The following is a 23,446-nucleotide window of genomic DNA, read 5'->3' as shown; positions in this document are numbered from 1 at the left end:
CAGAAAACTGCACCTCCTTCCCTGGAAGGCTGGGATAGTAATCTAAAACACTCCAGCCACATTGTTGTTGTCGTGCACCACTTGAAATCCTATCAGGAGGAATATTGTGAATTCTGAATGCAGAACTGCCAAGCATGTATCTTATTGCTACAGACCAAAAAACTTGCTTCTGTTCTGTAGTATCCACCAAGGGTGGGCTCAGGCCTTCCCTTTCCCAAATCCTCCCTGCTTAGCACATGATCAAAGAGAGCACTTTCATTTTTACCCAGAGATGCAATTTAAAACCTCAAAGAGTTGAGGGAGGAAAGATAAGAGACAAACACAAATTCAGACTCCACATCAGAAGAACTCTGTTTACTAGCAAATAACCTCTTTCTTTCTTTGAGTGAAAGTGTACAGGTATACTAATACTACAAATGACCAAGCATTTCACCAACAGCCTGTCATGCCAGGAGAAAATGCAGAGGCACTCTACCAACTACTGCCTCAGACCTCAAGGCTTCTAAGATGATAGAATGCCTAATGAAGATATGAACAGAGCTTCATGCAGGCCCTGTGATTAAAAATGCTTCTCCAAAATGTCCCGTTAGGATTGCAGCATGCTTTAGCCCACTAGCTCATTCAGTGACATTCTGAATAAAGGTAACTGCTGAACAAAGGACTTGACTGCTGCCCTTCAGCAATAGACACAAACTGCGTTGATTTTGAAAAATACGTAGACTTAACGTCAACAAAAAGAAATAATTCTTACACACGGTGGGTATGAAACAAATTTCTTTCTAAATTACATGTCTCTGAAGTGAAAACTATGATTCATCTTTCCATGCAGATGAGATTCAGAACGCAACCTAGGAAACTATGACAAAAATCAGAGAAAATAATTCAAGGGTGTCAGAAAAGAGAAATACACAGATAAGCCTGTCTGACCATAAAAAAAAAAACCTGTAAAAGATTGACCTCTCTTCAAGAGACCACAGACATACCATAACAAGGCTGCCAAAACAAAAAGCTTACTTCGAATATTCACACACAATTCCTCTCCAGAGGACAGGCACAACCCATCAGCATAAAAGGCAGCCTCTTACAGTGTAAGGACTAGTAACCTGCTTGCTGTATAGTAGCAAGGCAGGAGAATGTACAGAGTAAAGCTACATCTGGAGGCAACATAAGTAAAACATGGCATGAAACATCATGAAGTGCAATAAGCCATGTGCCTAAAACCGAACAGAGTTTTTTTTTCCACAGTGACAGTTGGCCCATTTACAGATCCATAGTTATAATACAGGAAAAGAAGCTTCCACAGACAAAAGGTATTGGAAACTCAAATCACCAAGGTAGGGATCCCTGCACCAGCTGAATGTAACAACCCGAGAACAGCCTTATCTGTGAACTGAGTAAAGTAACAATCACAGAGGTAGCTATAATAAGAAATCTGATATGTGAAAATTAATGTACTGGACATCTAGTTACAAGCTTATGAAAGTCAGAAAATCTTGAAAATTGCTACCATGTTGAACTGAAATATGCAAATGAAACAGTTCAACTTCCTTAATTTCATAATAGCATTTTTTGCTAACCCTCTTTTCTGACACCTCACAATGGGTTTGAGTGGCTTCTTTCTTGGAATAGAAGGCAGGGGGTAAAATATACAAGCAGCTTTCACATCAAATAAGCAGTTTTCTGTACTCATAAATACACAACATCATTTTGGTAAACTGCTTTCTGAGCACATCTTCCATATTAGAAGATAATGAGTATAATGAGTGTGACTCCAATCAATACATGCACCTCGATGCTTGTTATTGTAAGGCAAAAGCCATTGCTGATAATTACAGTTTTTTCAAGACTCATGTTTCCATGCAGGGCTCTCCCGTTAAAGCACAGCTCAATTTACATTATGGGGAATCTTCTGTAATTAGGCATGTTGAACACAAAATTTCAGCTACGATGTAAAAACTCAATTTATGAATTCATTAACTTTATAAACTGCTGAAAAATTAAGGGTCTTTGTTTTAGTAATAAGGCTATTAAAACACCAAGAACTTAAAAAACTTGATGAAATTAAGACATCATGCTACCTCCTGGGCCAAAAGCAGAATTCCTCTCTTCTGAGTTGCCAGCTTTAATAATCAGATTTAATATTCTCCAGGCTGAAGAGCAATCTAACGTTATGAGAAGGAGAGGGATTAGCTCTTTGGCAACTTTACAGCACCAAACCATAAAAAGAATACCAGAGCAAAGTGCCACAAGCTTAAGAACTATGGAATTATTTTCTCCTACCAAACAGTATAGCAAGAGAGAGATGGCAACAGTTACAAAATGTCCCACTCTGAAAAACTTCTTAACAGTTCACTGAAAACTTAAAAGCATGTCAATGCATCTGCTATTGCAATCATCTATCATTGCAATGTAGTTAATAGGGAAAAAAGACCTCAAAACTTCTGTTAAAATAAATATGCCCTAAGCCATTTTTTTGAAAACTTACACTCTTAACTGCAATCAAGCTTTTAGGCCCTATTCAAGAGCCCAGCAGAGTGGACTTGAAGTATCACCTGATACAGGGGACAGACCAAGGTCGCTAATGGCCCTGACACAATTGAAATTGTTAAATTCAGCATGCACATTTTGGTGTCACTCCAAGCACAAAAGAAAAAACACCTCCAAACCATTTTCCAAAATGAGTGTTCAGTGTTCAATAATCTGAGCTGAACTTTTCCAGATTAAAAGATCATAGAAGTGTTTTTAATTCTGAAATACATAGTCCAGTTTTTTCCTGAAAAAATAAATTCTATCTGCATCACATTACATAAACTTTTTTTCCTGAAAAGACTACGAGGAAAGTTCATTTGCACCTCTTAATATGAACTGGAAATAAAGAATCCCCACTAATTCTTAAAGCACCTGAAACTGCTGACACTTAAACATGTAAAATAAATAAATACATAAATAAATATTTTCAAGTCTTCTAATTTTTTTCAGTTGGTGTGCTTGCTCGTTCTCCTCCCTGAACAGATTTGACCTGGATCAGGATGATCTAAGTACTGGAGGTTCAACTGACAGTCAGAGACACACAGAACAAAACTGCAGCTCAGCACCTTCTCAACGTGGGTGAAGTAGAGCTGCACAAAGGCTACCACATGAACAAGCAAGAATCTCTAGATTCTCTTCATATAAAATTGCAGCAAATTCACAATTGACCTGAAGTCAAAAAGCCAAGTAGGCTATGGGACACAAACTGCAAATTATTACTTGCATATTAATCTAATCTACTGAGTTGTTGCCACATTTCATACAAAGCTCTCAGTTGTCAATAATTTGGAAATCAGACCTAACCAGTTCGTAACAATTAAGTCAATAAAAGGATGAAGTGTGATTCCAAATACAGGAATAGTTACTAGTCATGGAGTTAACTCATGAAAAAGAGAACAGATTCCAGCAGCTGAGCAGAATATGGTCAGGCACATGCAGGTCACAGAATTTAGACATTCTTGAAACACAACAGGGAGCAATGTGACCAGACAGCCTGCTTAGAAGCACTGTGTGTTATCCAAAGAAGGGTCTTCAGATCCTCTGGCAATATGTGGTTGAATAGGTCTTTTATCCTACAGTATTGTAAATTAAGCATCTCTTTCATTGTTAAGCATGAGCCATATTTAAGACTTAGGTGATGTTTTGTGTCAAAGGCTATCAAACCTCAAGATTTTACTCCAATAACCAACAAGGAACTTCAAGCGTACACACTAGAACCTTTGGAGACCTCACAGATAATTTTGTGCAGAGGCCAGTGATGCCACAAACATTTCTGAACAGAAGTTTATTTAACTTACGCCATCTAGGAAGAACACAAGTCTCCTTATAATTCAATTTACTCCTGTAAATCAAGTAGTCCCTTGTACTGGAAGCTGGCATTGCCTACCAACTCTGTGCCTTATCAGTAATTGTCTTTTTTTAAGGGTTGTTGTTTGTGTTTTTTTTTTTAAAGTGACATAGTCCTTTATCGTTTTTTTTAATAGAATTTTTCAGGAATGAAATGCATCATGGTGGAAACCTCTTTCAGGACTGCACTCCTACACACGTGTCTGGAGCCTCTCAACTAAGTAAGGATACATCTCAGCCCAGGTAGCAGACAGACATCTCATTTAGAAGATTCTGCACCATATAACAGAGAAGAAAGCATCATAGTAAATGAACTAAAAGAAAGACTGATTTCAAATCAAAACAGACAGAATTCACTGGACCTTCACTTGAAAATTCACTTGAAAAGTCCGTCCAAGTAACACCCAAAGGCAAGGATTTTCCTAGAATGGAAATTTTAATCATCTGTTAGACTCCCATTTCTTAACAACTGCACCTACCAGATATTAAATGCTGTGCTAGAGGGTTTAATAAAGAGAAGTCACGTACCAGGGAATGACATGGCCCAAAGCTGAATGAATTATGAGACAACTAAATCTGCAAACAAATGGAAAAGCTCATTAACTATGCACTGGATAAGAATGATGAAATACCTCTTTACATGTAGGGCAACTGATATCAGCAAGGAGACTGGAATCTGAAATTCTCATTTGGTCAGAAAATGTGCCAACTTACAGAGCAAGTTAGCAGATTTTCCATTAAACGAATACTCTAAAGATGGACTAAGTCATTTTAGTTATTGCCTAAAAATTGCTGAGGAACAGCAATTATATTTTCCAGCATTTGAATCACACTCTCATCAATACACATCATAGAAGAATAGTGCATTAGGGTCTCAAATGACCTTGTTTCCTATGTTAAGGAGGGGTAAGAAATGTTGATAGCACTCAAAACAGATGGAAGAAAGTAATGATGAACTTGTAATGAATACCTCGGGAATAAATACAGCTTATTAACAAAGAAAATTTCCCTGGGCAATTAAAAATGTGAAGATCTAATGAAGCTACGTGGCTTTGTATCACCTCCTTCTCCTTGGACAAGTGGACAAAACATGTTCTTCCGACTAAATACTGCCTATACGGTCTGGCACAGTCTTTGTTCGAAGCTGAGCAAATTATTCAACTTCAAGATCAGATGAGGTCCAAAATCACATGTATTTCATTTTTAGACTATTTGCTATAATACACAGAGACTGTAGAAGTACTAAATACTCACAGATGTGAGTCAGTGTGGGAGACATTTTATTAATATAATGCTAATAATGCATTTTGACTATATAATGCTAAGAACTCTAACATAGTGGTAGTTCAGTGGCTCAGACTGGATATTCAAAACTAATATAAGACTTTGACCTTAATCTCCCTGTGCCTCAGCTTCCCATCTGCAAAATACAGATAATTCCACTCTCTCATCTCATAGGGGATTTGTGAGGATGATCTCTGTCACGATTTTGAAGTGTGCTGATAGTATAGTGATAAACAACTTAAAAATACAAGATAAAAGATAGCAAACAGCTCAGTCTTTGGAGCACAGAATCATAAGCAGTAATGAAGTTACGGGGAGATAAATAAAACATTCACTAGTTGCTGATGAAAAGAACACTAAAGATCCTTTGCACTCAATGAAACAAGAGGTCATGTGGGAAAACGGTACAGGATCGTGTAATCAGGACTGTATTACAGGGTATAAGCACCATGGAGCAAAATTAAGGTTGAGTGAGCAATTCTAACTCAGCAAAAGCTCTCAAACTTAAGAGTCATAATCTTTTTAACAGTTTTCATCTCCTCCAATCAACATAAATTTACAAGCAAACACATGTACCCCTAAATTATCAAGAATACGTTTAAATTCTGCTATACAGAGGTGGGCAGAGCCCCAGACACTCTGCTATTCTTAGATCATTTAGCCTGTTTCTGTAAGAAACTGCTTCCAGGGTATCCTTAGTTCACCTTTTCAGAGTGTACTGCTTTCCCAAGGCTGCCTCAGGGTCCTGTTGACGGATTGCTCTAATTGCAGTTGGTGAGGTAAAGAAGGCAGCTACTTCATGCTCTGCTAGCACACGGAAATAGGCACCAGCATCTGGCGTTCCCACAGGCTTCCCCTGTGGAGAGAATAATTTAAAATGTCACAGGATAAAAATATTTCATAATTCCTTGTCAGTTCAAGGCTTGAACATGTAACAGTAGCTGTAGCACAGCAACAGAAGTAATTTCAAGTAAGACTTTAAAGAAGGCTTTGTTAAAAATAATAACACTGTGAGCCTATTCACTTGTAGAAATAAATTCACAAGCTTTGGGCACAATCTCTTGCATGAACGCAGCACACATTAGCTGCTACTTAGGAAAACAGGACACACAGACATCTGAATGAAAGGACAGTCACAAAGAGCTGTTATCATACTGGCAGCAGGGGGAGTCATGTCTACAACTACCCCTATTGTGAAGCAGCCTGTGAAACACCCAGAGGTCCACTGAACTAAGAGTCTCTGCAGCTATATCCCCCATGTACAGGCCTATGGAACATAATGCCAGCTTTTTCTTACCTAGTAATTTCCTCCTAATTATGGAAAAACTCCCACTTAGATGAATACTACTGGCTTCTTGGCACCTCTGTGCTGCTACCACACATGGACAATGGAGAGAAGCCAAAGATCCCTTTTCTGATTTAGCGTGATACCAGACTGGTCTTATTTGTTTGGATTTTTCGTAAAAACTAATCATTGTCTTGAGCTAAGGGGCACAGTCAAGAGAACTGTAAACAGAAATAATGAGATGTGACAAACAGTCCAAAGGTAAACAATAATATAAAAAAATAATCCAAAATACTTATCTGTGGTGCTGCAAATATGAAAAGCTGTCTGCACAGGATCATATAATCACAATGTTACTGTATGTATTAAATATTACAGTGTATGAACTGCTCCATATATATTCTGAAGTTATAAAAAGAAGACATTACTGCGGAATGAACTTTTGTGCTACAGGTACTGCCATAACCTTTTCACTGGAAAGGTCACACTTGGAAGATGAACTTTAACAGAGCATGGAAGTTAGGAAAGACATATACTTTTCATACTACAAACAGTCTTCTCAATGCTTTATGCAAGAAACACAAACACAGAGAAAGTTTTACTACTGAAATGTCATCACCTTTACTTCAGTTCACTAGTCACAAGACAAATTCATACCACCACCATCCTTACATAAATGTAAATTTGGAATACTTCCTTCCTAAAAAGGTTCACTCACATTTACATATTTTATTGCTTCACACAGAACTGCAGGCACAATTCAGCAATTCTTCGCTAGCAACACACAGTACAGTCTTCACCTGTGCCACTAACTTTCAAAAAACCATACGTACTTTCTCTTCTAACACAAGAGAGTCTTGCAATGAGACAAACACAGTAAACCAGACAGATTCCTAGGCCCACTGGAAAAAAAATAGCATAGGAAACTTTCCATTTTGTAAAGACAAAAGGAACACAGGCATTTAAATACCTTGAAGAATGTACTAAATCCAATATTTTTATTCTGGTAGTGAGGCACTAATAACACAGCAAATGTCTTAATTAAAACTCGCACTAATCAAAGTAGTTGCTCCATCCCAACATAAAAAGCAGCATGCTGGCTGTGATGTAGACTCATAGGAATTCATCCTTTTCCCTCTCTCCCACCTGCTCTCCCCATTACAGTGTTCCCTAGGCTTGTTCCGCATCCAGCTGTGCCTGAACACCAGCAAGAGCACCAATAACCATCTGGTAAATTTAAAGAATGCAGGATGGCAGAGGTCAGATATGTACTGTTGGCTTTGCAGCCCTAAAGTGAAATACAGTTGGGGAGAAGAGTGCTGCAGCACAGGATCACCTCTTTCACAAAAGAAACAATCCTCAGCCAAAGTAGCAGGGAGCAGCATGACTAATGTCAAAAACTCTCTTTTTGCTAATATCCTATCCTAAATTACCAAAAAGAAATGCAAAATAATGATGTTCATTTGCCACAACAGTGAACTATGTCCTTTTTTCTGTCACATAATGCACAGTTCCCAATGAAAAATCTTTCATCAGACTGTCTTTAAGTGTGCTGCTTGCACACTTCTTCATTGCAACTTTCATGTATTCATCCAAGTGTTCATCAATATTTGTTCATTAATCTATTTATTCAACGTTATGTCATCATCTTACAATGTTCACCATACCCGCAGATCTGCAACCATCTAGTTAGGAGTTCAAGCCCACACAGCCAACACTTAAACAAATGGCCTCTGACTGTGAAAAAATTCGTTTTCATAAACTTCTTATTAATTAATCATATAACTGAACTAGCACCATTTGTAATCATCCGGGACAGCAACAAACCTAATCGTAGAGCAATCTGAAATTGGTTAGTCTGCCAGTAAGAATGTAGTCTGTTATTTTTAACCACATGGAAATGTTGAGAGCCCATCAAAGGGTTGTGCCTGGCCCTGAGCACATCCACTCCCTTCTAGGGCCCTGGCTGTTGATGCTCAAGGCCAAGTTCCATGGTGCAGCTATGTAACCTTGGATCTGACCACCAGCAGACGTGATAAGAGCTGGAAGAAGCCTCCCCTTGCTTGGGAAGTGATTTATGCTCAGGTCCTCACCCTTCGTCCCTGCCCAAGCTACGGTGCAGCTATGCCTGTGCATCTAGAGCAGGCTCAAGCCTGAGCCTTAAAGCATCTTCAACACAAGTAACTGAACATTTAAGAGCATGTGGGTAGGCATGCAGGACTCTGACAGGTTGATACTGATACACCACAGGTAAGCGACAATAGCTTTGGTTTGCAGAAGTACCACTCTGAGATCTAGGAGAAAAATAAGTAAAACACAAAAACTGTAAGGAAAGGAATAGAAAGTGCGCCCCTGATAGCTGGCAGAAAATAATACCCAAAGGATAAGGCGAAGCTTAAAGTATTCATTTAGGAAAAAAAATCTGGCCCAGCTGTAAAATACTCTTACTGATTCTGCAGAAAAACTTCTGATACCCTGGCAGCTGTTCACAGTTTAACAAATGCATAAACAAAAACTGACATAAGCAAAACAAATCTGAGCTAGTGCAAATTAATTTCAGAACCCAAAAACCTACAAATAAAATATCCAAAGAGAGTTTTCATTTATTATAAAAAAGATTAAGAAGTACTGCAAGATGCCATGAGAGGCTTATTACCACATGCAATTTTGTTTCTTAAGAAGTTAGCAATATAAACAATAAAGCACAGGGTAATTAAATTCAGAATATGCTGACAGATTGCTGAGTCAACTGGGGACTGTGAGCAAATGAGATGCTTCCACCGGATTTCTGCAGGGAGCAGTTCAAGACCTACTACTATTCAATATTTGCATCATTACTGAAGATTAAAATTAATTTTACAGGTTACTGGCAATAATATCGGTGATTGGCAGGAACTGAGAGCATGATAAACAAGAACAAGACAAGTCAAGAGAGAGAGTGAACTGTCTCACCTAATGTAAAAAGCAAAAGTAGAAACAGATAGTTCTCGTATCAGCTAGAAGCACTCAAGCAGAAAAGACTTTGTTTTAATAACCAACCAAGAGACTCTGAGACAGACAGACAGATAGGAATGTAAGTATCAGATTTAGCACAAGATTTATTAGATGCCTACCAGCTGAGCAGACATCCTCAAGCAGAATGTGTTGATGAACAGTAATACATGAATATGAAAGAAGATTGACAGTCCGGCAGCAAGACGGATCAAACGGATGGAAAAATTCTCCCATGGAGAAAGTCAGAAGCCACCAGGACAGATTAGTTGACGAAAAGAGACATAAGAGGAGCTATAACATAATAATCAACAATACATCAGTAACAGCTCAGTAATCCCCTCCCTGTGTGACCTCTAACAACAAGGGGATCTTCAATTAAAGATAAATTTAGAATCAGGAGAAAATTCTCCCTGCATAGCAAATATTATACATGCAAGTCATTGCCACTAAACCTGCTGACATCAAAGCACACACAAAATCCTGACATGTCAGGATTCCAAGGCATTCATTCAAAGAGGCATTTGTCTTTCTGCTTCTCGCTCTGCTACCAAACCTCCACTAGGGACTTGAGATGATACATCATACTGAACTCGCTCCACAAATACAGTCAACACGGATGATGGCAGAAAGATCACAAAACTGCCAAACTCCAGAAGCAGTGCTTGTTTTGTAAGCTGATGATAATGGCTTACGGAAAATGTAGAAGGGCTGGGTGTCCCTCAGTTGCTAACAGCTGTACCAAATGAGAGTCATTTTAAGCCTGTTGTACCCTGCAGGTTTATTGCAACAGCAGGGACTGGAAGGATGCCAGCGAGCGCTGTGAGGAAGGCTTCATATGCACAGCAATGTCCTTCTACAGCCCTGGGAGAGACAATAACTCCTTCCCTGTCCTAGACCACACAAATGGAGTCCTTAATGCATGGCTCTGCGGCAAGCATGAGTATCTCCTTCCATACCCTAGCTCCAATTCAAAGTCCCAAACATTGCAGTACCAGAATGCTATTTTGTTCTCCTGAGGCCACAGGTAGTAACTAGACTTTCTCTTCATGCTTCCCTGTTGCTTACAGCTTGCAATCCTAATGGCAAGAGCAACCCAGAGTGGGCTGTGAGACTTCAAGTAGCTTTTTTCTAACTGAAGTTTGTCATGTCTTGAAGAAAAACAATTCAGGACAGTTTTTTTTTCTAAAAACAAACAAAAAAAAAACACAACCTTGCTAAATTCAGGGGAATTCATTACTGTTTTCACTTTCCTGACAACAGTATTACAGCAAGTAAATATTGAAAGCACGTGGTTTCCATAGCAATTGTTAAAATGACAAGTTGTCGCCTCCTGAGTACTTTAAAAATAAATAAATCACTTTAAGAAGTAAGGGTATGAAGTCAGCCAAGTTAATATTCAACAGTGGTTGTCCCTCGGCAAAGCAGATGAGGCGTTCTTTCCTGCTATCTAAATACTGATACTTCCTAACGAGAAACCCATCATTAGGCTATCGCTTAGGAAAAGCTTTGACTACAAATTTATGAATAGTCATCATTAAGAAAGTCTTCTGAGCAGAGGAAAAATTATACACTATCTCTCTTCATAAACATTATTTTTGTTCCTGTTTGTATAGAACCCTTCATCTTCTTCCTATTTTTAATCAAAAAGATGACACTGCTGTCATGAACACTGTCTGAAGACTGTCTGGTGTCATCTCAGAGAAAAATGGCAAAATGTATTATCACTGTTTAATAATGTTCTCACAAGAGCAAAAATGACAAAGCAGAGACGTAGGTCAACTAGATTATTAACTCCAATTTCTCTTTAATACTTGCTGTTAAAGAAATAGGATTTTTACCCTTTTCATTTTCCAGAACCAACACATTTTAAAATGAGATGTGCCTTTAAAACAATAACCATTCTGATCCCCATGCATTCACACAGAGATAAATCTTCACTGTACAATGACCATGTAAAACAGACTGCTGAAGGAATGCATTACTTTCCTCCCTGTTCATTCTTACCTTACTCTGTACCTGCTAGAATGAAAAACTCTTCTTGTAGTATTTATTTTAATGACTTCTCTTCTGCCAAATTCAAGCAACAACTTTAATATGCTAGTAGTTAAAACTAACTAATATAAAACTACCAAAGTCTTTTCCTTATCTCTGAGGAATTTCCATTTTTCTCACACCGCTTTCCTCTTCTATGTAACTACTGCAGTGGTGATGAGTCAATCTCTTTGGAATGAAGAATCTAATTAACATCTAGTAAGTGTTTAAACATTAATTAGACTATAGCAATTTAATACTCAAGTTAATATGGTATTTGATTCTATAAACGTGCATTTCTGCTTTCAGGTGAAGTTTCTGCTCCTTGCTATTCAGAATGTCAGAGAAGAAAACCACAGTGGTCCCTAGCTTTAAAATTCTATTAATTTACTTGGAAATCACTAGGGTTTTTCCAGAAAAAAATCGAAAATTGAACTCTTTTGTAATAGAATTAAAATTGAAAAGGAACAAAAACTATTTCTTTCTAATTTTTTTTACTATTTTATTTCTATTTTTCTAGTGAGAGTCACTTATCACCGGAGTTCTCTGTTTAATTATTTGCAGAGATCCTGCAGGCACTGAAGTCCCCAAACCTGGATACAAGAATTATATCAACCATCAGGAGACGAAAAAAAGTTGGAGATAGGGTTTGAAAAGTAGCCAACATCAGGTAAATTGTGCAAGTTATAAAATCAGCCTAGAAAAGAGCTCAAATTCTTTCTTTTCCAAATTTCAACCCAAGTCACACATTTAGTCTTGATACGCTCTGACTAGGTACATGTTATGTGTTCAGTGCCTGCAAAATTTCCTGACTAAAAAGTAAAGGAGATTAAAAAAAAAAAAAAAAATCAACTGAATACTGTGGGTAATTAAATACACTCAGAAATGTGAGAAAGCCATACAAGAGGGGAAAACAATACCTATATAGGTATATTTACATAGCATGCAGGTTTACCTTTACGAACACCCATCTGTATATGAGAATCTGACACTGACACTGGAAGGACCAGCTTTTAGCAGCATATGCAGAGATTTCTCACACTTCTACCCATACAAATAAGAATTCAGTCTACAAAGGCTTTAGCCAAAACAATAAACAATTTACTATACTATGTACTCCAAAACTAGAAGTGATCTTAACTGGAGGACTAATACACATTGCAGAGTTAGGGATACACCTAATACTTGACCTGAGAAAGTGCAGGCCTGTGCAGTGCTTCTCTGTTTCTTAATTTTTCCCTTAATGTCTATTCTGTGTGAGTAAATGCAAGCAAAACAAGAAAGCGAAGATGTCTCGCTTGTGTGGAGACTGTACACCAGAAAATTAACCTCATACATTGATCCATACTATTTAACACAAAAAATGTCATCAACTGTAAGATCAGAAAGTAGATTTTTTTTTTTCCTAAAGTATATGTCTGATTCATAAATCTTGAACACACATATTAATTCTGATCATGTATATAAATAATTTAAGTTGCTGGGAAAGAAGATTCAACATTGAAGGATGGCATGTTAGTATTTAAATATAGCCTACAGTGATGTCCACATGCATTTTTAAGCCCTCATTTCCAGACAAGGGAATAAGGTCAAAACAAGTACCAGCTTTTTCTTAAGGATACTAAATTTCCAAAGGTTTCACAAGGTCCTGACATACTAGAAAGATGTAAGAGCAAAGGTTGTTACCATCTGACAGGAGGGATAAATGGCGTCTTGCAGGATTTAAGTGCAGCACAAAGACCGTTCTTCACCCTTTCACCTCTGGAAAAGGCAGGTGAAAAATGCACACTGAATATCTCAGTACACAAAGCCACACATACTTCAGTTAAATTTTCAGAGCCAAATCTTGTTTCTGCTGTTTACAGTGCTCTCTTTTGTCACCGCAATAATTTAGAAAAGAGAGTCCAGACTTTCTTTTCCTCACAGGAAAAAAATTATCTTTTTATATGCAATAGAATGAACATTGCAGTGATATTTTTCTTTTATAAGCAGTTAACTGAGTCTACATGACTCAAACCAAGGTATCAAAATCAATACCCAAATTCTTCAGTGAACCTTTAGGATTTCTCACAGATGTATCTCTGCTTGCCCTAAATAAATGAAAAAAGGACAGAAGAATCTGACAAGCATAACCTCTGGGATCAGCAAAAGGAATAGGACAGCTGTCCAGCATGTGCACACATATTACAAAATGTCAGGCATCCACCTCTGCATCTGCAGTTATTTGCAAGTTCAAGTACGCTAGTATATAGGGCTAGTTCTTCTGGATATTTTTATCCATCTATGCAAATGCATATACATCGTATGTATTTGAATATATGAACTCTGGGAAATGTACCGTACTCACTTTTGCACGTAAAGATATATTCTGTTACTAAGGAATCCTTTCTGCAAGAAAGTCTACCTCATGAGTTTAACACGTTTTTTCACTCGCCTGTTCCTTCTGAATTCTGCCTTTTTTCCCTTGGCCTGGGACTTCGATCTACTGCTTTTAAACAAACTTCCCCCTTAAAAAAAAAACCAAACCCTACTTCATTACTTTTAATTAGCTATGTCCTAAAAATAACCTTGCTTCCCAATGTCCTTCAGAACTTGTATGTTCTACCCCATCACGTGCTCCAATACGCAGATGTATCGCACACTAAGAACCAAGCATCACAGCTGCAATCAGCAAGCTGACATTTGTCATTGACTTAAAAGCTTTCAGAAGTTCCATGGTGAGCGGGTTTGTAAATTCACAGAAGCAAGTGGATTCCACCAGATTAGCACATTGGAGACCCTTCAAAAAAAGAACTAAGCATAAGTAATACTCAAATGAATGGCTGATTTTTATTGCCATGGTTGCATTGTAGCTATTCCCTGCATCATGTATTCCAATAACGCATTCATTGCAAGCTTTCATGCTGAACACTGACATTAAGCCAGCCAATAAACTATCTGGACAGAAGGTACATTGACTTTCAAATTAAGAATAACCATTGGTTTAAGTTTTCTCCAGCTGCTGCAGTTTTTGGGTGGGAGCACTAAGGCATGTGAGCTTCTCTGTCTAAGCTGTTTAGGTAAAAAAAAAAAACCACTGCACTTCTTGTCACCACTCTATGTACTTTAATGTTTAATAAAAAATACTTGGTTTGCAAACCTGATTTTCTGAGAGATTATTGAAACATCAATTCAATGACTAAGAAGCTAAAACACAAAATTATTAGCCTCAGATCATACAGATCTCAAAATAACTGGGAATAAAAGCTACCTGACAAAAGTTCATTTTCTATTTCATGGAATAATATAATACACTACCCACAGTCTTTCCACAAAGGGAAGAAAAAGTTAACACTTTTAAAAGCTAACCACAAAGTTAAAAGTTAACCACAAAGACAAGAACAAATTCCAAAACACATTTCTAAGACCTCAATTTTTTTTGCTTTTAAACATTGCACTTTGTTTCTTATTTAACAATTTTCTGTTACAAAAAAGATAAGCAACAGGATTTTGCATAAAGCAACACACACAGCATGTAACCTAGGCACAATCTGCTGCTTTATGAGAGATTACCAATCTTCTTCTTTTCACATGTGCTGGTACAAATAAACTTAGAACTGCATGAAACAACAATATGAAACATGAATATGGTGCCACAGACTATGTTTACATAGTGACTAGTGAGGTGAATTAGAGCAGACCGGTAGATCAAACTGTTTAAAGCAACACTCTTTACATCTTCCATTAGATGTTATTTGTGGTTTATTTTAGACTACACTCAGCCAAAAATACAGCTCAGAGTTTTCTGATGGAACACGACCCTACAGATCTTCGCTCCCTTGATGGAAGGGACTGCTTTTATAGGAAGTATCATGTGTCCCTTTCATCTGTTTAATGCAGATGACAGTAGCATGTTAGTTCACACACTGCTAGTAGGCTCCACCATAAAGTTTCTATATCCTCCGTCTTCCGTATCTCTGGTCACAGAACCAAAACACATGCCAGTGCCTCCTTCCCAGGAAGTGACAGGATTATTCATGATGTCTTCAATTGCAATGAGCATACCCTTGCACCCCACGCTATAAGGTACACTCTAACAATGGCACAGCACAGGCCTAATTTTTGCTTTTACCGAATGCATAATGGGACCTCAATCAACACTGCTTCATCTGAAACACACTGGACCATGGACTGAGACGGACACTGTGCAAATGTTTCAGTACCTTCCAAATTAAATGTATCACTTTCAGTCTGAACCATCCGTGAGGATATCTTTGAGACCTTCCTTCAGACAGAAATAATGAGCACAGATTCCGCAGTGCCTGTACGCACAGTCTTCTGCTCTCTTTGTCACAGGTGGGGCACCCAGCAACGCACTTGTGTCAGGAATTTGTCTACTCCTTCCCTGAAGACAGTCATCAATCCACTGAGCATTCACGAGTGAATGGAAAGGGATGTGAGGAATACCATTGGACATCAATGTCTTTCAATGTGGCAAATGTTATGCAATGATTAAAAAGAAACTGATTACCAGTACTTCCCTCTGTCCTCTCTTTTCCTCTCCTCCACACCTGTGTGCTTCACACACTCCCTTGCTGCATTCAATCCATTTGTTTTGGGCAAACCTGGCTAACCTAACTATGCTTTATCGAAGCCCACAGTGCCCGCCCCTTTATATGACCTTTCCTGAACGTGACTTGGGGCAGAGGAAGAGATCACACATTGCCTACAGCCCCTACCTTAACCACTGCATTTCAAAGAAACAGAATGGTATCTGCTATCTGGTGAGAGGCAAATTTAGACTGGACACCAGGAAGAATTTCTTCACCATGAGAGTGGTGAGACACTGGAACAGGTTGGCAAGGGAGCCTGTGGATGCCCCACCCCTGGAGGTGTTCAAGGACAGGTTGGATGGGGCCTTGAGTAGCCTGCTTTAGTGGGAGGTGTCCCTGCCCATGGCAGGGGAATTGGAACTAGATGATCTTTAAGGTCCCTTCTAACCCTAACAATTCTATGATTCTATGATCTCCAGAGAGGCAAAACAGAACATCCTCTCCTGGATCCATAATAAAGGTAGTCTAATGGCCTGTGGTTGAAGCCTCAGCAACACAGATACATTCTATTATCTGCTATTTTTAAGTCTGCTGTTTTGGCCTTGTCCTGCTGACCATCACCAATCACACAGATGAAGTAAAGAAGTCTGAGGAATAGTGAAGTAAGTTTTCCTTAAGATTTACTGTAACATACAGAAGAGTACAAACACTGAAGTCATACAGACAATTTACGTATATATTGCATAAAGAATGGACAGGTACAAACGGGATCATCAGGATCATCAACTGGAGGGAAAGCTGTCTTTTCAGAATGGGTCATACCTCATACAAAACTGTAGTATTCCCATGAAGGAGAGGTCCATAGCAAATGTAGGAATGACCAACAACCCAACCTAAATCAGAAGCTGCCCACCACACCTAAAATGAAATAAAAACATAAATATACTGAGGAGTTTTTAGGAGGAGTTAAAAAAAATTTACATGAATTTTTAACAGAATTACCTCACCAGGTTTGAGTCCATATACAGCTGACATGGTCCAGTTCAGCATAACTGCATAGCCACCCGTTGGTCTGACAACACCCTAAATGAGAAAAATTGAATATTTCAGATCATTTGAAGGATGCAGTGATATTCCTGTCTTCAATGAAAATTTGGCTTTTTTAGCAGCAATAAGCCCAAAATTGTCTAATTCCAATACTCTTTACTTAAGAAAAGGATCCATTCTGGCAAGTACATGCTTGTGCTAGCGTTCCCACTGAAGAAGCAATTTCGGAAAACAAATAAACAAATAAACAAGCATACAATAAATCAGACAAAAAGAACCAACTCAAGCCCTAGATGATAACAGTTTTCAGAATGTAAGTAACAAAGACTAGAATTCTCTAATTAAAATTGAAAATACAAATGTTTAGTCAACATACTCTCATAAAAAACAAGAGATTGAGTATCTACCTCACTTAAACTGTAGCCATCTAAATGCTAGGAATGTTTTCACGGTCTAGTCTTTCTGTTTCATCATTGGAAAAAAGGTGCACCTGTGGAGTAGCTGATCCCTAAACTAACTAGGGTTAATTAGTCCCTGAAACGTACCCCTATTTCTGCAACGACTCTTTTTAAAGATGTCAGAAAATTGGCTTAAACCATATATCTATTGCTGAAAGGTTTAATATCTAGCCTGAAGTATAGATACAAATGGAAAATGAAGAACAACCTAGCCTTAGTCTAAAAAAAGGCATTAAAAATTAGAACAAGAGAGTACCAATAGCATTGTGCACCTTGGTAAGTGAAAAAACAGCTCTGGAACACTGTTAAAAGGAAAAATTTTGAAATATTTTGCAATATTTGTATGTTTAATCTATGTAATTAACATGTAATTATTTTCTAGCACACTGCTTCTAGAAGAAGAAATTAATTAAACTGCATCCTGATGTCCTGAACTAAAATTCATCTGACCAAACAATTGCCTACAGTGCAGGTATTACAACACGGCTATCTGTCTGTGCTAGGCACAGTACATTTGCTTTATGTAGTTAATAGAATGAAATAGGCACTTTCAGGCATCATCCAAGAAATGAGGTACTGTAAACATACTAACTTATTAAAATGGAGATTGCTGCAGCACAGAATGGTTAACTAACACTTAGTAACTTTCAGAAAGCAGACTGTCTGTTAGACACATCTTCTAACTAAGCCCCTACTCTGAGATTAACAGAAGTTTTGTAATTACTGAGTAATTTTACTTACATGACCATTTAAAAACAAGTTCCTTAAATGACTAAAGAAGTTATTTTATTCATTATGTTACTCACTGTAGATTAATGCTACTTGACAATCTTCCTCTTTTAACAGTGATTCATTCATCAAGATGTCTGTGTTTTCTCTGGAGAGCCAACACAGTGAAGCAAACTTCTAAGAACTTTCATGTCTGAGATACTATATTTTGAAACTAAGGGTCAAGGAAAATAGCTATTGTAATAAAGGATCTTATTTTGACCTGCTTGTCAGATGAGGGAAAGTTTGTGGGTGTTGTCTAGCAAAACCTTTGACACCACTTCCCATAGCATTCTCCTGGAGAAATGGGCTGCTTATGGCTTGGATGGATGCAGTCTTCGCTGGGTAAAAAACTGGCTGGGTGGCTGGGCCCAGAGATTTCTGGTGAACGGAGTTAAATCCAGGTGGCAGCTGGTCACAAGTGGTGTTCCCCATGGCTCAGTGTTGGGGCAGTTTCTGTTTAACATCTTTATCAATTATATGGACAAGGAGATGGAGCACTCCCCTATCACTCCTTACAAATACCTGAAAGGAGGCTGCAGTGAGGTGGGTGTTGGTCTCTTCTCCCAACAAGTGGTAGGACAAGAAGAAATGGCCTCAAGTTGTGCCAGGGCAGGTTTAAGGTAGATATTAGTAAATATTTCCCTACTGAAAGGGTTGTCAAGAACTGAAACAGGCTGCCCAGGAAAGTGGTGAATCACCATCCCTGGAGGCATTTAAAAGATGTGTACATGTGGCACTTACTGACATGGTTTAGCAGTGGACTTGGCAGTGTTAGGTTTACATTTAGACTCTATGATCTTAAAGACCATTTCCAAACTGAATGATTCTGAGATTCTGTGACAATATAGTAAAATACTAATAATTCTAGATACATATGTTGCTTTAAAATACCCACAGGCAAAAGAAGATATTCTTCTCAGTAAAACTAATGTTTGTTTTCACTTATCTGCCCACAGTTTCTGAACTTTATAAGACACATCATTAAATAATTTTCTAGTAGTAGTTTAAGTATTGCCATATCCAGAGATGTGCGATACTCTCTCTGAATTTGTCATGCAACACCACCTCCAGAAAATTACACTCAACTTGTCTTCTACGCTTTAAAAGACAATTGTAAGAACCAAGCAAACATTCAAGAGTTTGCTTTTAAAATAAAATCTTTTAAAAATAGATTATTAAGACTAATCACATTTGAAGACAAACATTTTCAAAGAACGGTTTATGTTAGTATTCCCTTGTTCAACTAACTTTCATTTACATGGGAATTACATTCTCAGAACTGTTCAGTAACACAAGTCTTCAGAATGTGCCTGATTCCATTTAAACTGTAACATCATCCACATCTTATCTAAGGGGAGATTAGCTAATATGTAAATGATAAATAAGCAAAGACTAGCCAGCAATAAATGCCATTACATGAGTGACACATTAACTAATCTTGCTATCAAGTGATTATACTACACTTATCTCAAACAGTTAAAGCACAGAAGATATTACTGGATAAAAGACATTCTGCTGTCCTCAAAAGTTTATACTGTTAAAATATTTTGAAGTAAACACAATTTATCTTTATACTAGTACTAACTAAATAAACAAATGTGACTTTTTTTTTAGCTACTGACTTTTAAGTAGTGAAGTACGAATAAAAGATTAAACCATTTCAAGCAATGCTCAGCATTTATAGCAAAATATTTTCAATCTTTTAAATTAAATATTTTCTCAACTGGAACTGCAAATGGGTTGGTCACAGGCACTTAGACTAGAGATAGTGCTTTACCTTGGGCAAGCCTGTTGTTCCAGATGTATACAGAATATAAAGTGGATGATCGGAGGGAACGGAGACACATTTATGAAGATGTGCTTTTGCAAGCTCTTCTTCCCAGTCAAGATCACGACCTGGGGTAAGGGGAACATCGCCCTGTCCGTTGAAAAATAAAAAAGCATTGAAAGAAAAACAGATGGAACACATGGAAGTCGGTCAAAAAAACATGTAGTATTCAACTATTTATACAGTACTAATCACTCTTCTATAATCTCTCCACTGCATTAATTCTATTTACTATTTAAATCTTAGGAATATAAAGTTCCTCAAAAAATTCAAAACCAAACAACAACAGATACAACAAAATTTTGCTTCTAAAAGCAAAACATACACATCTAAAAGTTAACCTAAAGGCACAACTGTACACCCACCAAATTAGGTCGCTTGTAAATGAGAACTTTATCAGGTTTGTTCTGTACCCTTGCCAGTGCTCCTTCTAGAAGGGATATGTATTCCACTTTCCTTTTTGGTTCTACTCCAAAGCTTGCTGTTACAATAAGTCTGGGCTAAAACAAAGAGGTTAGAGTGTTAATACATACATTTGGATATTTTATATACGTAATATGTAAACATATAATAATATATTTATAATATATAATAACATGTTTTCCATTAAATTCTTTTGATTAGTGACACTCAACATATAAGATCTATCTTCACATAATTAGAAACAGGAGGGTAGATCAGTGGTCTAAGGAAAAAAAAAATTATGTGTGATCTTGCTGTCCAAGTATATGTTTCTTGTTCAGGAACATACTAGTAACCTCTGGCACTCTTCACCATTTTCAACCAAATTTCAGTAAGAAATCAACAGTATTAAGTTCTTGTAAGTTGCACAAAAATTAATGAACAGAGAAAAAAACCCACTTCTATCTTAGCCCCTCCATTAAGAAGAAGTGGTAAAGTGATGTCAACAAATATTTCTCCTGTTTGGCTTGACTTCTAACTATCTGCCTGCACCCAATGGTATAATTCAAAACCAACTATTGCACTTCGCTGGCTCTTTTCCAGCCTGCAACTAAGTGGCATGGAAGGGAAAACAGGGGAAAGAGGAAAAAGAAGGCAAACAAGACAAGACAGGAAACTAGAAATACAGTAAGAGAATAAGCTGAAGTCATAAGGTGCAGGAGGGAAGCAAAGCTAGCTTTTCAAGCAATGGTTGCAAAACAACAAAAAAACAGACTTTTGCAGTTCTTTGAAGGCTTTTTAGAACAATTTCTATTTCCAAATGTGGCATTAGCATCTGTCATTAAAATAACCTCAGGTTTTATGTAAGATTTCTGAAGTTAAGAAACCTGCATTCAAACTATTTTGATTTAAGTCTCAAGATCAGTAGTTTTATATCTTGTATTTCAGGAAATAAGAGAGAGAGCACCAAATAAACTATTTGTTAGAACACATTTTAATTGGTAAAGAATGAGTCTTCAATCTCCTTGCTTTTGGAGTTTTAGAAGTACATTTATCTTAGGTCCCTCAGACTGATCAAGATAGTTTACTAATTGTGTGCATTAGCATAAATCTCATTAAGTAGGCACAAACCACAACGTCACAGTTAAGGCTGCATTAAACTCAGCACAGATTAAATTGTTTTCTTGTGCAATAATAAAATGTTTCCTGTCCAAACTCGCCATTCAGGGGAGTTTGCTAATTAGTTATTATTCAAAGTAAGGATTTAGGAGGAGTTTTAAAATGCCAGTATTTGTCAATTTTCTCTTTTGAGATGCACCGATTTTAAGAAAATGTAATACAATACAATGCAGTGAAACTGAAAATTCATCTGGAGGCTATCCCAAAATTAGACTGTAATTAATGTACGATATTAACACAGTTCTATTCAATTGTTAAGATGAAACACTGTTGTCAACACTAAGTTTACAGTCATTTGTAAAAGGTGTCACTTCTGCTCATCAACGGCTTTGTATGCAGTAAAGAAGTTTAAAAATATCCAGTACTAAATTGGCTCCACTCCTAAGTGAAGGTTGGTATTTGTAAGCATCTTGGATCACTCTGTGCAAATCAAAGGTTCATTACCGGCTTTAACTGCTGTTTTCCAGTGTTTCATGTCTCTGCCTACTGACATCACTTCCTCTGCAGCTCTATTCCCATACTGCTTTCATACAGCCACTTCCCACCCCTTCTGTGGCTTCATGTAGTCCTACACAATAAGATTAGATAGCAATATAGCTAGTTTGAAGGAAAACCAGGAAACTTCAAAGGTTTGCTGGAGAAGGAACGCCAGTGATAGTGAGCTGTAGGAAAAAAACAATACGAAGAGATAAAAAAATGAGATAAAGCAAGGCTCAACAGTACCAGACAGTTTTATTCTGTTCTAAAGACACTTCCTGCAAACTCCTTCATAGTCTTTTAACAGCATATAAGACAAACTTTAGAAAAAGCAATGAAGACATTTTATTGGGCCAACTGTAAAGCTGCAAAAAGCCCAAACTGAAAACCAAGTCGCTTGGGGTCACAAAATGTCAGGAGTGTCATGAAGAGATTTACAGAGAGATCCGGCACCCAGGCTCTCACTGTTCAACACGTAAAGCTCTTTCCTCTTCATGCCTCAGCCACTCACCTTGATCACAAGCACGTGCCCAAACTTACTGCGCTTTTGTTGTCCCTCTCTCTTCCTTAAAAAAAGTGATGCATTTTCAAGAAACCCAGTGCTTGTGCAGTCATTATACAGTTCTGCTGCACCTGCTGGCACTGCTCTGGCTTTGTGGTTAGATGATCCAAGTCAGACTGCCATGTGCATTTAGTTCTGTCAGATATTATACACTGCTCTAAAGAAAGAGACCTGAATCACACCACACACATAGGTAAAAATAAAAAGCAAGACAGTACCTTCTAATCTACAATAGCTATTACAAAAATAAACAGTGCTTCAAGACAAGTCCAGACTGCACCTATCACAAGGCAATTGTGCATCAGTAGGTTCTGTATCAGCAGGTGATCTTGCTGTCTAATCACCCAAAAGGTTCAATCAACTTACAGTGAGAAGGAGCAGCAACCACTCATAGCATACCTGTACGTAGGAACTACATCTCATTCAGAATAAACTCTCACAAAATATTAGCTCCTTTTTTTCAAGGAAATTTTATTAAAATCTCAAAATGTATCAACTGTCAATAAGTGAGGAATATAGTATTTCTGACCTCAGTGGAAGACAGTAACAGATAGTTTTGAGTAACCTGGGTGTCACATCCATTTTGTATTTCAAAGAACTGTGGTTCACTTGCAATTCATAACACTGTTTTAGTGAAACATTTTCAAAAATCATGTCTGAAAACCTCCATTACTTGCATTCTATCTTGGAGGGTTTGGACATAAAATCTAAAAAGCCCTC

General features: G+C 37.6%; 1 protein-coding gene across 6 annotated transcripts in view; it reads right to left on the bottom strand.

The window, feature by feature from the left end:
* The window catches only part of ACSS3 (acyl-CoA synthetase short chain family member 3), a 136,532-nt gene that overhangs the window by 45,090 nt on the left and 67,996 nt on the right, over positions 1-23,446 (bottom strand). For all 6 annotated transcript variants that reach the window (XM_054080114.1, XM_054080125.1, XM_054080105.1 and 3 more), the window contains 5 exons: positions 20,472-20,606; positions 20,056-20,196; positions 17,005-17,085; positions 16,825-16,920; positions 5,865-6,016 (listed from right to left, as the gene is read on the bottom strand). In XM_054080114.1, the coding sequence (XP_053936089.1) occupies positions 5,865-6,016; positions 16,825-16,920; positions 17,005-17,085; positions 20,056-20,196; positions 20,472-20,606 (605 nt within the window). The remainder of the gene's footprint in view (positions 1-5,864; positions 6,017-16,824; positions 16,921-17,004; positions 17,086-20,055; positions 20,197-20,471; positions 20,607-23,446) is intronic.

The sequence above is a fragment of the Cuculus canorus genome, chromosome 1 (assembly GCF_017976375.1).
Source record: "Cuculus canorus isolate bCucCan1 chromosome 1, bCucCan1.pri, whole genome shotgun sequence".
Taxonomy (NCBI): Eukaryota; Metazoa; Chordata; class Aves; order Cuculiformes; family Cuculidae; genus Cuculus; species Cuculus canorus.
This window is presented reverse-complemented; position numbering and strand designations above follow the sequence as displayed.